Source organism: Ramularia collo-cygni (genome assembly GCF_900074925.1).
Source record: "Ramularia collo-cygni strain URUG2 genome assembly, contig: RCC_scaffold12, whole genome shotgun sequence".
NCBI lineage: Eukaryota > Fungi > Ascomycota > Dothideomycetes > Mycosphaerellales > Mycosphaerellaceae > Ramularia > Ramularia collo-cygni.
In genome coordinates this window covers 870519-883966 of record NW_019716266.1, presented here as the reverse complement: position 1 = coordinate 883966, position 13448 = coordinate 870519, and the positions used below count along the sequence as shown (strand labels likewise).

Below are 13448 nucleotides of genomic sequence, written 5' to 3'. Positions count from 1 at the left end.
TGTACATAGAGCATGCAAGCAGTACAAAGTTGTGGGGATTGGGTGTATCAGTACGCCTGAGTTCAAGACGGCGTTGAATGGCGCAGCTACGGGTAGGAGAATGTCGCCGGTAAAGCAGAACGAAGACGACAAAATACCATCTCCCCACTCAACACACTTTCATCATCGTGCACTCGTTGCGGTTGTCTTGAAATGCCCATTATTCTGTGTTTCCCCTTATATGTACCTATGAAAGGAGATCGACTCGCCAAGTCTTGCCCGATCTTGATCTTGATGGATGTGGAGAGGATCGACTTGCATGGAACTTCAAAAGTTCGCGCCTCTGCACCTCGCGTCCTTCCACTTCGACATTTGACCACATGCAATGATACCGTCAAGAGGTATCCACGCCTTGCGGGCGAGAATTCCTCGACACACCCTTATACAACAATGTCGACATGTGAGCAGCTCCATGATGCCACTTATACGCAATGCGACAGCTGATTCTCTCCGCAGCTCTCATCGACTCCCCGGCCCAGTCTCCGCTCTCCTCTATCGCAAAGCGCGGGTAGGACACCAAGGGCGACAGCACCCGCTGCTATTTCTCTCCTGAACTTTGCCTCGATCCGTCATGCTTCGAGCGAGTCTTCCGCGCAATACGTTCCCCCTCCCAGCGAATTCCCCAACCTCGACACAATCAATCTCGACAATCTCGACCCTATAACATCCGCCACTGCGCATCTCCCCACAGAAACCGGTTATCTCCATTCACTTGGCATCGACTATGGCTGGGGACCTACCACTTGCGTCCAGTGGGTGCTTGAGAACATCTATGTGCACACCGGACTTCCCTGGTGGGCGACCATCCTCAGCACCGCCTTGCTCCTCCGAGCCGCGGCATTTCCCTTGTTCCTCAGGTCGTCTGACAGTATGGCACGCCAGGCGGCACTCGGCACGGTCCTAAAACCCTACAGCGAGGCCATTACCGCCGCACAGAAATCGGGAGATTCAGCCGCCGTCCTCAATGCCATGCGTCAGAAGAGCGCCATTCATAAAAGGGCGGGCATCTCCACTTCCGCACAGCTCATCCCGGTGGTGGTCCAGGGTGTGATTGGATTCTGCGGTTTTAGGCTGATGAAAGCCATGGTCGCTCTGCCCGTTCCTGGATTGATGGACGGCGGGTTTCTTTGGCTGCACGACCTCACGCTATCAGATGGATACCTGATTCTGCCGCTTGCGATGGCAGGGACAATGCATCTGATGGCTCGATTTGGTGGAGAGTCTGGAACTTCTCAACTTCCGCCACAGATGAAGAAAGTTATGCTCTACGTGATGCCCGGCCTCATCATGCTGTTCACAGCTTGGCAGCCTGGTGCCGTGTGTCTTTGGTTTTGCGGCAGTGGAGTGATTGGTTTGGCCCAAGGACAGCTGCTTCAGAGGGCATCGGTGCGGAGATTCTTCAATTTGGCGCCCATGTACAAGCCGAAGCCAGGCGAGGAGCCGCAAAATCCGTTCACGGCATATTTGGAGAAGATGTCAGGGAAGAATTCCACACCTACACCGAGTGCAGGACCGGCAAGAGGGACGGGACAGAAGCCAGGCGTTGCATACATGAACCCGGTATATCAGGCGCCGAATGTGCAGAGGAGTGGAGGGAAGACGATTGATGCACGGTTGGTGTCGAGAACAGACGCGGCAAGCGGGGATATGGTGCAGCCAGGACAAAAGCGCGCCACCGGCAAAGGCGGTATGTTCAGTGGGATCAAAGACAGCGTGGACGCTGCCAAATCTCGAATGGAGGCGATGACAACCCCAAGTTCGGAGAAGATGCGCGAGGATGAGAAGGCTGCTTTCAAGAAACGGGCCGAAGCTTATGAGAAGCGGGCCAAGGAGCGAGGAAGGTAGAGTTGCAATTTTGAAGAGACGAAATTGCAACACCCTTCACTCTTGTGTGTATATATATTGTGGGAAGAAGGCATTGCGACGGTGGCGGCGAATCGGACTGGGCTCKCATTACAGGTTTCACCGGTGCATTGAAGGGAACACATGTGGGCGGAGAAGCGTTTCTCCTTTGCAGCAATGTTGTACACGCTATACTCTCCGCTGTTGGTTGATGAAGAATTTAGAATGATTGAAGAGAGTTCCGAAAGGTTACTGCCTTCTCGTGCAGGAAGAACATACCTTCTACTCCGTTCGCAACGTCGCGACTTGCAAATATCGTTTTCACGTTCACGCAAGGAAAGGGGTCGATTGCCGCCCATTTCGCTCTCTCGAAAAGTTGCACTGCCTCAAAGGGGAGGGGAATTGCCCTTTTCGTGTACTTCGATTAGCGCCGGATAGATCCGAGCCAATTATACCACATTCCATAATTCCACGCAAAGGCGAGGGTGGAAATGCCGCCCTTCCATTTTCTCGCTCTCCGCCACAGAGGAAGGAAGAAAGAAGGGGAGAGGAAATGCGATTTCTCTGGGCTTTAGTTAGCGGCGGCTTTATCCGAGCCAATCAGAAAGCGTCGTACAAGCTTGACCTTGACATATCATCTGGACGGTCAAGTGGTGACGACAACGGTATGTGTGATAGTCTGGGCATATTAGTCTACATTAAATTGTTCTATATCTACAGAGTTGCTGCAGAAAGATCGAGTAGTTAATGGGGAGATGTTGCGACACTTTTGGGGGCAAGCGGTGCCCAAAACCAAGTCCCCTTCACCCGTCCATCTCAGTGAGAAGCTCTTGCTATGCATCAAGAACATCTGCAAGAACTACATGCATGCTTTGAATTTTGCGAGGGAGAGATTATCTATTCGTACGCTACCTGACAGTCAATTGCGTCTCCCGAATCTTCCTTGCAGCAATGTATCGCATTACCCCAACCCTAACCCTAGCCGGCATGTTCGGCGAACGTCTCCGTTCCATTTCTCTGATCTTCTTGAGCTGCTTCACACTGCAATCATCATCCCTCTCATACTAGAAAAACCACGACAGACCTGAAGTTCTGGACTCGACTGTGATTGTAACCCTTGGCCTGGTTGCAGAATATACTTTTTTTTGCCGACCACATGGACWCGTGCAGAGTCCACTAGTGGTTAGACATGCGGCAGCCAAAACGCTCTTCCACGCATATGCATGCGGTGGCCGCTAGTAAATGGATGTGCCTCGTATTGCGACCTCCCAGAAGACCGACTGTTTGCTCCACAGTTTTCCCCGCGGAGGATGTCACGTATCAAACGGCAGTACCATTCACGTCGTTTGTAGAGTCGCAGACTCGGCTACCATTGGAATGTCCCGCAGGTCTTGAGAGTCGTATCTTGCTGACATGCTTACGAGTTTACAGTCTTTTGCGGATACAATCATCACTGGCCGTGTGGCTTGCTTTCCGGCCACGCTTCAGTAGTGCCAGTTTGACTTCAGCACATGCGGGAAAAGCTCCAAGCAAGTTTCGAAATCTTTCCCCGGTGGCTTGCTGTGGCTATTCTTGCTCCAAGCATGGCAAGAGACCTATTGGCGACGCCGAAAGCTGCGATGCCCAGATGGGCTTGGTCTCGATACGTCCCAAGAACTTTCACGTACTCTCAATTCATATTGCTCGATGGGGAGCTGTCCCGTATCATTCTCCCGCCGCGCATTGGCGCCTTGATTTACGAGCCGTGTTCTGCTGCTGCCTTCTTCAAGTGGCCAAGCTTTGGACCGAACTCGCATCCAAGGCCTTTCCTGGAATGCCAATTGGAGCATATCGTCACCACAACACAGGTCGTGATCCAGGTACGCTGGCAGAAAGCCTAGGAGGCGTCTCAATGGCGCTTGACCGTATTGCAGTCGTGGACCAGTCAGGACAGCAAACTATTGTCGTCCTTCTTCGCCTCTTATCGCCGCGGCAGGATGTACTTGACCATAACGAAACTGCTCAGCTGAGCATGGAGCTTGAGGTCGCGCYACGATCCGGTCAATTCAATCCCGCTGCAGATATCCTATGCCCTAGACTGCGATGATTTTATTTCGGGAGACGAGTTACACCAGGAAAGAAAGTCTATTTGCCATTGTAACGTACTGCAAGATCACTCTTCAGCCTGGTGTGCTTTGCCGCAGTGGAAGGTATAAAGCTCCTGACTGCAGGGAGTATCGATCTTCTTCTCCGTGCCCTTCTTCCTGTCCTCTGAGCATCGTTGCATTCCAATCCAACGTGCGCGTTCTTGGCTCACTGCTTCATTCCAACATGGGTCCGGCTCTGCCTCTTGTGGGCATCCTTGCCTGTCTCATGGCCTTTGTGGCTTCTAATCCGATAGAGATACGCGCCAATCAGCTCTCTCCTGCAGCAAACGCATCACTGCCCACAGGCTGGAGCTACATTGGTTGCTACAAGTGAGAAAGTCGATGCATAGATTAGTGAACAAGTCTGCTAATGTTTAGCGAAGCGAATCAAACCCACGAGCCCTGAGCAGTGCGAGCTTCGCCAATACCACGACCATGACCGGAGCACTATGCACAGCCTACTGTAACAACAAAGGATACGTCTATGGAGCTACTGAGTACGCTTCGGAGTGTTACTGTGGGAACAAGCTGTCTGCGCCTACCTCTCTGCAGAATGATACCAAGTGTGCCATGGGCTGCGCTGGCAATAGCTCAGAGAGTTGTGGAGGTACAAGAGAACGAGGCACTGTATTTTATGTGCGCTGACATTCCGAGTTTAGGTCCCAACTACCTCTCGGTTTACTTCGCGAATAAAGATGCCCCAAAGGGTCCGGGAATTAATCCGGGCCCTCCAGGTTGGACGAGCTATAAGTGCTGGACAGACAGCACCAATGCAAGAACACTTTCAAAGGGAATGTCGACTCCAGGAGGTAGCAGCAATATGTCCGTCGGTCTATGTACGGGTGCTTGTTCAGCTGCAGGCTACACTTTAGCAGGCGTTGGTGAATCAACTACCAGATAATGCCATATTGAGGTACATAACACTAACTTTTGATCAGAATATGCGGGCGAGTGTTTCTGCGACAACTTTGTGGCCAACACGGCGAAGCAAGCCGAGGATATGAGTTGCAACATGCCTTGTAATGGCAATGCGTCCGAGTTCTGCGGTGCAGGTTGGTCTCAAACCATTAGTTCTCGGCTATCTGCTAACAATGTCTAGGGAACTTTCTCAATCTGTATGCCTTTGGTAACGCGCAGCCTACTACTCAGCCGGTGTCGACATCGAAAACATCTAGTTCTACGAGCGCCACTGCGCCACAGTCTTCCAAGTCCAGTATGACAACACAGTCTTCCAAGTCCAGCACGATAACACAGTCTTCCATGTCTAGCGCTTCGACGCAAACCTCAACTTCCAGCACGGCAGCAACAGCTAGCCCCCCAGCAGCTACACCGTCCGGAGGTGTCAACTCGACTGCAATATTACCATTCAAATACCAGGGCTGTTATACGGACTCTAATGCTAATGGCCGATCCTTGACATCGCAGCAGCCAGACTCGCAAAAAATGACCGTGGAATCCTGTATCGCTCAATGCTCATCAAACGGCTATCATATCGCGGGTCTTCAATACAGCTCCCAATGTTTCTGCGACAACTACCTCCACAACTCTCCCTCGCTGGTTTCAGACTCCGATTGTAGCATGGCTTGCGCTGGTAATCCTGGCGAAAAGTGTGGTGCCGGGAACAGAAACTCAATCTACTCCAATGGTTTGTTCATATCGCTACAAGGCCTGAGACATCGCTGACCTACCTCTTTCCGCGTATAGGTACACTGTCAAATGCTACATCGCCCAGCTTTCTCACAGACGTCCAGTTGCCAGCGAATTGGACGTATACTGGGTGTCTCATTGATAACTTCAATGGAAACAAGCGGTCTTTGCCATACTTTATGGAATTTCCCACCATAAACTCCAACACTTTATGTATCAAAACATGTCAGCAATATGGCTTCACCGTCGCTGGTACGGAATATGGTAAACAGTGCTTCTGTGGAGATGCTCAAAACTACATTGATGCTGGGGCTAGCTTTATTGCCAACTCTTCCTGCAACATGCGCTGCGCGAATGACACTGCTGGAAGTAACGGAGGCGAGATTTGTGGAGGGCAAAATGCCATTTCATTGTACACTTGGAAAGTTCCTTTTGACCAGTGGTCATATGCTACAGGGAATGAGGCCGGGAAATATGTCAACACTGTCGGAGGGGTCGTCATTCCACTCATTACTGCCCCTGCCCGGAATGGGAAGGTCACCTTCGTGGAGAAGTATGGGTAAGTCGTGGAAATAAAGTTATTGTTGAAGGTGAGGCGAGTGCTAACTACCGTATCACTGCATAGTACTGGGCCGCCTAATAGTACTGGAGCCTACGAGTTGGATCCTTCTCAGCTCTCGGACTTTAATAAAGCCTGGCGGACCCTACATGTGAAGACTGACGTCTTTTGTGCTGCATCTTTGACACTTCCGGATCGTGCTGGACGGCAAATCAACGTCGGTGGCTGGTCTGCTCCATCCACCAAAGGCATCCGTCTCTACTGGCCAGATGGTAGTCCTGGTGTACCGGGCACAAACGACTTCGAGGAAGATGTAAACACTTTGGCACTTCAAGCCGGACGCTGGTACCCTTCCACAATGACAATGGCAAATGGCTCGATCCTGGTCATGGGCGGCGAGGACGGCTCCAATGGTAAACCAGTGCCTAGTCTGGAGGTCTTACCACAAGCTGGCGGGCTACTCGACTGCGACTATCTTCGCAGGACCRATCCCAACAATCTATACCCCTTTTTGATCGTTCTACCTTCAGGGAATATATTCGTCGGGTACTACAACGAAGCACTACTGTTAGATCCCGGGACTTTGCAGCCAGTCAGACAACTTCCCAACATGCCATGCTCCGTCAATGCTCCTGGATCAGGTCGCACGTATCCTTTTGAGGGAGCTGCCATGATTTTACCACAGGTAGCACCATACAACGAACCATTACAAATTCTCATCTGTGGTGGCAGCGGACCTGGTGTTGCTGTCGCGCTGGACAATTGCATTACCATCGCACCCGACCAACCCAACGCCAATTGGACAATAGAGCGCATGCCCAGCAAAAGAGTCATGCCATACATGGCTGCACTGCCAGATGGTACTTATCTCATTACCGGTGGAGCTCACCAAGGTGTTGCTGGTTTTGGACTTGCCACAGATCCGAATCTGAACGCCGTTCTCTACGACCCCTCAAAAGCACCCGGCAAACGCATGACAGTCGTGGCCAACACCACAATCGCCCGTCTCTACCACTCCCAAGCCGTTCTCCTAGATGATGGAAGCGTTTTGATCAGCGGGTCAGATCCAGAGGATAATGTCAATCCACAAGAATACAGAAACGAAATCTTCCTCCCACCTTACCTACTAGGCAACAAACCCCGACCAGCATTCACTTGCAAAGATCAAGACTGGGCGTATGGATCCTCATACACCTTCACCGTCTCATCCACCGGATCCGGCGGTTCTCTGAGAGCTGTCGCCATGGGCTCAGTAGCAAGTACTCATGGAAATAGTATGGGTCAGAGAACATTCTTCCTGGCGACTTCATGCTCTGGAAACTCTTGCACCGTCACCGCACCGCCTAATGCTAATGTCTGTCCGCCAGCTTGGTTTCAGATCTTTTTGCTGGATGGTCGTAAAGTGCCCAGTACGGCTGTGTGGGTGCGGATTGGAGGCGACCCGGCACAGTTGGGCAATTGGCCGAATGCCACTACTGGGTTTCATTTGCCTGGTATGGGGCCTGTTCAGAGACTTTTCTAAGTTTAGTGGCTTCCGTTTTCATGCTCTTGAGACGAGAAGGAAGTACGAAATTCCTTTGCTGTGAGGGAGAATGTCATAATGAGAAGCCAAGTAGAAGCTTTACGCTTGTAGAGTGATGCATCACTTCACGCATAGGAGAAAGAGAGAGAGAGAGAGTATTTGGAGTCCCAACACGCGCTTTACATTCTCTTCTCACAGAGCCTATAGATTTGCTGGATTGTACACCCTACAGGCCTTCCAACTCAGCTCGACGAATGGTGATGTTGTTCCACCGGACCGCGCATCATGCGATCCGCGGGAAAAGGTTCCTGTGACTTTTTTCAAAAGATAACGATAGAACTACGATCTGCCATTTAGCTAGACGAACCCGTTTCAACAACCTCAACAGTGATGGAGTAGCGGGGTTGACTTCAACAATGATTTCCACAACCATACCTWCATCGGTAAGGTACTGTAGGTACTTTTCGACCCCTCGCCACTCGGAAGCTACCTTACCTTATTCGCGAAGGATTTCCCTCCAACAAACAGGCTGTTCTGTACATAGTTGATGTGAACCTGCTTTTCCCCATCATTTCGCGTACTCTCCTAACTAACACGCAAACCTAGCGCAGATCGTACAGCTTACTTGAACCGATTGGTCAGCCTGATGTGAGGCCGCATGTTAGGTTTTTTGAGTCACGATGCATGGAACAGATTTCCTTTCCATTAATGACATCGTTCTAGGCTGGCAAGCAAGAAAGCAGAAATTTGTCTGGTTGCTGCCTAGACTAGGCAGGCAGGCAGTGCTCTTTTGAATAATAATTCACTTGCGGCTTTTTCCTTCTTTGGCTTTCTGAAACACCAAAACTCGCTCGCCACATTATTTGTACACTCTTGATCCTCCGGCAAACGCGTTTTGAGGTACATTTAGATATTTCCACTCTCGATGGACTGCTCTGCCGATACTTTCTAGGCAGTTGCTCATACATCATCTCTTTGCAGCCGAGATTGTTCAAATCCACGGATTCCTCCAGCTCTGATGCGTTAGCAACGAACCAGTTCTAGAAACACCACAGCGAAAGCGGATCTCTGGTCATCAAGACGCCGCACAAGATGGACTTTCGCAAACTTGCAAAAGCCATGCCAGCTTCAAATAATACCGCCAACAGCACACCAACCCTCATGGACCTACCATCCAACTTGCTCGAAGCGCYCATTCCAGGATACTCCCTAATATCCAAAGCAATATCCTCATCATTTGGATTCGACATTTCCGTCATCGTTTCCATCTGCCTCATCTTATTCGCAGCGATCAAAGGAGGACGATACCTATTCGATCAAGCCGAGAATATATTTCGACAAGCCTTCATGTCATCGGTACATATTGATGAACACGACGACTTGTTTGAAATGGTCATGGGATGGCTGGCGGAACATCAAGGACCGACATCAAGACGTTCCGTACGAGCGAAGACGCAGCGTGGCTCTCTTGAAACGGACGTTGGAGCTCCTTTGGATGCGTTGAATGAGAATGGACTTTTTGATTATACTAGGTGGGCTGCGAGAACTCCTCCACGATTCGAACCGTATTATGGCCGAAATATGCTGTGGCATAATGGTCGGCTCTTCTTCTTCCGTCGCTCTCCCAAGCCCACGACGCAGCGGATGCAGGTGACTTTCAACAGTAGTGGGGATGATGATATTCTCCAGCTCGACTGTATAGGTCGAAGTACGGAGCCGATTAGAGAGATGCTGCGGCAAATTAAAATCTGGTCGTTGAACAGGCAGCGCAACACCACGACCATCAGACATCCGACACCAAAAGACAGAGCACGCTACGGCGGTGCTTGGAGCAAGACATTCTCGAGGCCATCCCGGCCAATGGATACTGTTATTTTGGATGTTGAGCAGAAAAGTATGATCATTAGAGATATGAACGATTTCTTGCATCCAGCTTCACCGCGATGGTACGCGACCAGAGGTATACCATATCGACGGGGTTATCTATTTCACGGCCCTCCAGGTACCGGCAAGACCAGCTTATCGTTTGCCTTGGCGGGCATCTTTGGACTTGACATCTACGCCATCAGTCTGCAAGAGCCAACGCTTACGGAGGGTGATCTTATGCAACTCTTCAACGGTTTACCAGCTAGATGCATTGTGTTGCTGGAAGATGTCGATGCTGCTGGGTTGCTCAGAGACACACAGAGTGATGAGAAGGGTGGCAAACGAGGAAAAAGCGACGCGAAGAAATCTACCGACAAGGAAAACGAGGAAAAGAAATCGAAAGAGGGAGCAAAGGAGACGGAAAAAGACACCAACATCACCCTCCAAGATGTCGTTCGTGAACTTCGGAAGCCTGTCGGTAAAGGCACGACTCAAGCAGGTCATCCTAACCGAGCACCTGGAACTGGAATATCGCTCTCAGGTCTACTCAACGCAATCGATGGAGTTGCAACACATGAGGGCAGAGTCCTCATCATGACCACCAACCACYCCGAGAAGCTCGATGCGGCCTTGGTTCGTCCTGGTAGGGTGGACCGCAGAGTCGCCTTTACTCTAGCCAAGAAAGAACAAATCCGTGAACTTTTCGTCAGAATGTATGCGGCGGGTGAACCGACCAGTGATATTGAGCCACATCTCAGTGAGATCCTGTCGAATGAGCCGAGCAATGGTACGATACTACCATCACCAAGAAAAGCAGCGGAGAAGAAGAAGTCTCTGAGTGGACCTTCGAGGCTTGAATTGGAGGAGCTGGCTGTTGAATTCGCGGGGCATATTCAAGATGATGTTTTTACTCCTGCAGAGATTCAGAATCTGTTGATGATGTATAAGAAGGAACCTCGTGTTGCGATTGATCGGGCGGAAAGTTGGGCAAAAGCTTTGATTGAAGATAAGCGACAGCAAGCGACAGACAAGGCACAAGCAGAGGAAGATGATGAGGAGTAGATGGTGCATTGCATCTAGGGAAATGGATCGCTGCCGTCTGTGAGCCAATATAATGTTTGAGAAGGTATCATTGTATCAAGTAGGCTTGCAGATTCCCAGAATGAAACTTCGCACCCCGGGAAAAGCGAGCAAGTCTAGGCTAGAATCAACCCGTGGCACGCCTGTCCTGTCCTGTTCCAAACAAACTTTGCCGGCCACCAGCTGCTCGGGATCTGCCCCTTCCGACCTCTGACCAGGAGTCGGGGTTGATCTTTGATGGATGTGAGCGTTTTGATTGGCTCAACAGGTGTAGATCAGGTTGAAGAGTCTCGTGAGTCGTGATTTTCTGACCCGCTCGTACAACGTACGGCGTAAGAGCGGAAACAACTGCTTCCATCTCCACGTCAACTAATCAAACAGTAGTTATTAAACTACCTAGGTATGTATTAATCCAAGCACCATCTACTTTCCTCCTCTGTCTGACTTTTTTTCCTCCCACTGAAAGATCATACCATCACCTTAATAACACTCCTCCGCCATGGCACTTTCAAGTCTGGCGTCGGATACACTGGCTGTGCCCGTTGCTTTCACCGCCCTGGCGATTATAACAACCTTGATTCTCTACGCCTTTTGGAAGCCAGCATTACCTTCCAACGCACCAAAGCTCACCGAAGATGCCATTCCACTCATCGGATCGCGCAGATTCTTCACCAATCGCTGGGATTTCGTCCGAGATTCCCTAGCGAAATCTTCGACTGGCAGCTTTTCCTTCTGGGCGGGCAAATGGCCTGTGATTGCCATTAGTGGAACTGCGAGTCGGAAACTGTTCTTTGATTCTAGGCAGTTGAATTTCCAGGATGGTTATGCTGCTCTCTTCTCCGGTGCTCCGGAAGTGAAGGAGAATGTTTTGGCGGAGAAGCATGGTGCTGATGCTGGTGAGTGAGATGATGAATGTGTGAATTCATACTCCAAGCATTTTTTTCTAACACCATTCTCACAAGATTTCAATGATTATCTCACCAAAAGACTGGTGGCATTACTCAAAGGACCGATGTTGAAAAAAGGCCTACCTCAGATCCTCCAAGACGCCCGCACAAATCTTGACACTTTGCTCGATTCCGACAGTACGGATCCTTTCAAGTCGATTTACAAGACCATTTTCGCCTTCACCATGAGGACAGTCGCGTGTAATGAGATTGCAGATGATCCAGAATTGCTGGCGAAATGTCTCTATTATTTCGAGTCGATTCAGCAATCCATCACGCCGGTTACTGTCATGTACCCATGGGTCCCTACTATTGGTAAAGCGGTCACCACGTATCAGGTATGTCTGTTCGCGATGTTGAGGCTGTCAAGTTCAGCTGAAGGGAGATTGTGGCTGACCTTCCTTCTTCACAGGGCGRGAAACTTTATATGATCATCAAGAAAATTGTAGATGATAGGAAGAAGACGGGTCGTAGAGAAGACGATGCGCTGCAGTTCTTGTTGGATCAGAATGATACACTTCTTGACATCATCTCGGTAAGGAGTGACACCTTGTACTCTGCCATAACACGGAGCTAATGATATTTCTTAGTTCGTACTGGGATCCCTCTTTGCAGGCCAAATCAACAGCGGCATCAACACTGCATACATTCTATGCTATCTCGCTACAGATGATGACTGGGTATGTCTCTTCCAACTCAACATTCCTTTTCAACAAGCTGATAAAAGTCCAGATGAGCCGCATTTGGGAAGAAGTCAACACCATCGCAGACAAATACCACTCGGATAAATCGATACCCCTAWAGGAGCGACTTATGAGCTTACCACTCGAGGCCTGGGATTTTGAATTCCCTCTCATCGATCTATGTCTCCGTGAAGTCATTCGACTACAACTCTCAGGCACATCCTTCCGTAAAAACAACGGACCGGATATTCCCATTGATGTAAGCCGCCGTGAAACCACTTGATCCAGCGGCGATTGAACATGATGCTGACATGATCTCAACATCAGGATGGCAAGGAAGTCATACCCACAGGCACTTACGTCCTCTACTCCACAGTAGATGTGCACTACAACCMCTCAATCTACAGCAACATTCGAGACTTCGACCCAGCACGATACCTCCCCGATCGGGCTGAAGACAAGAAAGTACCACATGCTTTCGTCGGCTGGGGTGAGTAAATTTCATTGACGTGCGAACGCGAAAAGCTTCATTCGTACTGACTATCCTATTAGGTGCCGGTCGCCATCCATGCCCAGGAATGCGCTTCGCAAAACTCGAAACCACAGTCATCGTCGCCTTCTTCCTGGCTTATTTCGAGGAAATCAAACTCACAGACGCAAAAGGAAATCCACAATCTCGAGTCCCCGATTGCGACCTCAATAACCACTCGAGTGAGAAACCCACCAAGCCCATTYTCCTTAAATATAAGACGAGAAAAGAATCTGCTGCGGTTTGAAGCTACCCAGTTGTCGTCGTCGTCGTCGTCATTCCACAAGGAGAAGGACGAGGCCGACGAATCATGAATAAATTCCTATACCAAACTCCCTTTTTGACCCTTTCATTCTCAATCCACGTCTCCGTCCTCGCAGCTTCTCGAAATCCAAATTTCTCATATATAGAGACGGCATCCGGTGAGGCTTCTAGATATGCTTCTTGAGATTCCTGGTCGGCTCGTGAGGTTCCCCAGTTTAGCATTAGGGAACCTGCTCCGAGACCTTGAAAGGTTGGGTCTACGGCTATTATTTCGAGATCTTTTGTATAGATTGAACGCAGTCAGTTTCTTGGATAAAGATGAAGGCGAGGTAGGAAATAAACGT

The 13448-nt window shown here is 50.0% G+C and overlaps 4 protein-coding genes; all 4 read left to right on the top strand.

Annotated features, from left to right (window-relative positions):
* Window positions 1–364: 364 nt before the first annotated feature.
* On the top strand, window positions 365–1884 carry RCC_07845 (uncharacterized protein; the record flags this gene model as incomplete). XM_023773097.1 has 2 exons in its annotated part: window positions 365–439; window positions 496–1884. The coding sequence occupies 2 exons, from the start codon at window positions 365–367 to the stop codon at window positions 1882–1884; spliced, it is 1464 nt and encodes a 487-aa protein (XP_023628865.1).
* Window positions 1885–4191: 2307 nt separating this feature from the next.
* Window positions 4192–7735, top strand: RCC_07844 (related to glyoxal oxidase precursor; the record flags this gene model as incomplete). XM_023773096.1 has 7 exons in its annotated part: window positions 4192–4337; window positions 4391–4614; window positions 4667–4888; window positions 4946–5059; window positions 5107–5652; window positions 5712–6213; window positions 6280–7735. The coding sequence occupies 7 exons, from the start codon at window positions 4192–4194 to the stop codon at window positions 7733–7735; spliced, it is 3210 nt and encodes a 1069-aa protein (XP_023628864.1).
* A 1092-nt stretch (window positions 7736–8827) lies between these two features.
* On the top strand, window positions 8828–10663 carry RCC_07843 (related to human BCS1 protein; the record flags this gene model as incomplete). Its single annotated transcript, XM_023773095.1, has 1 exon — window positions 8828–10663. One exon carries the CDS (start codon window positions 8828–8830, stop codon window positions 10661–10663), a length of 1836 nt encoding a protein of 611 aa, XP_023628863.1.
* Window positions 10664–11180: 517 nt separating this feature from the next.
* Window positions 11181–13087, top strand: RCC_07841 (uncharacterized protein; the record flags this gene model as incomplete). XM_023773094.1 has 7 exons in its annotated part: window positions 11181–11577; window positions 11644–11966; window positions 12041–12163; window positions 12219–12308; window positions 12361–12570; window positions 12639–12801; window positions 12864–13087. 7 exons carry the CDS (start codon window positions 11181–11183, stop codon window positions 13085–13087), a joined length of 1530 nt encoding a protein of 509 aa, XP_023628862.1.
* Window positions 13088–13448: the final 361 nt, after the last annotated feature.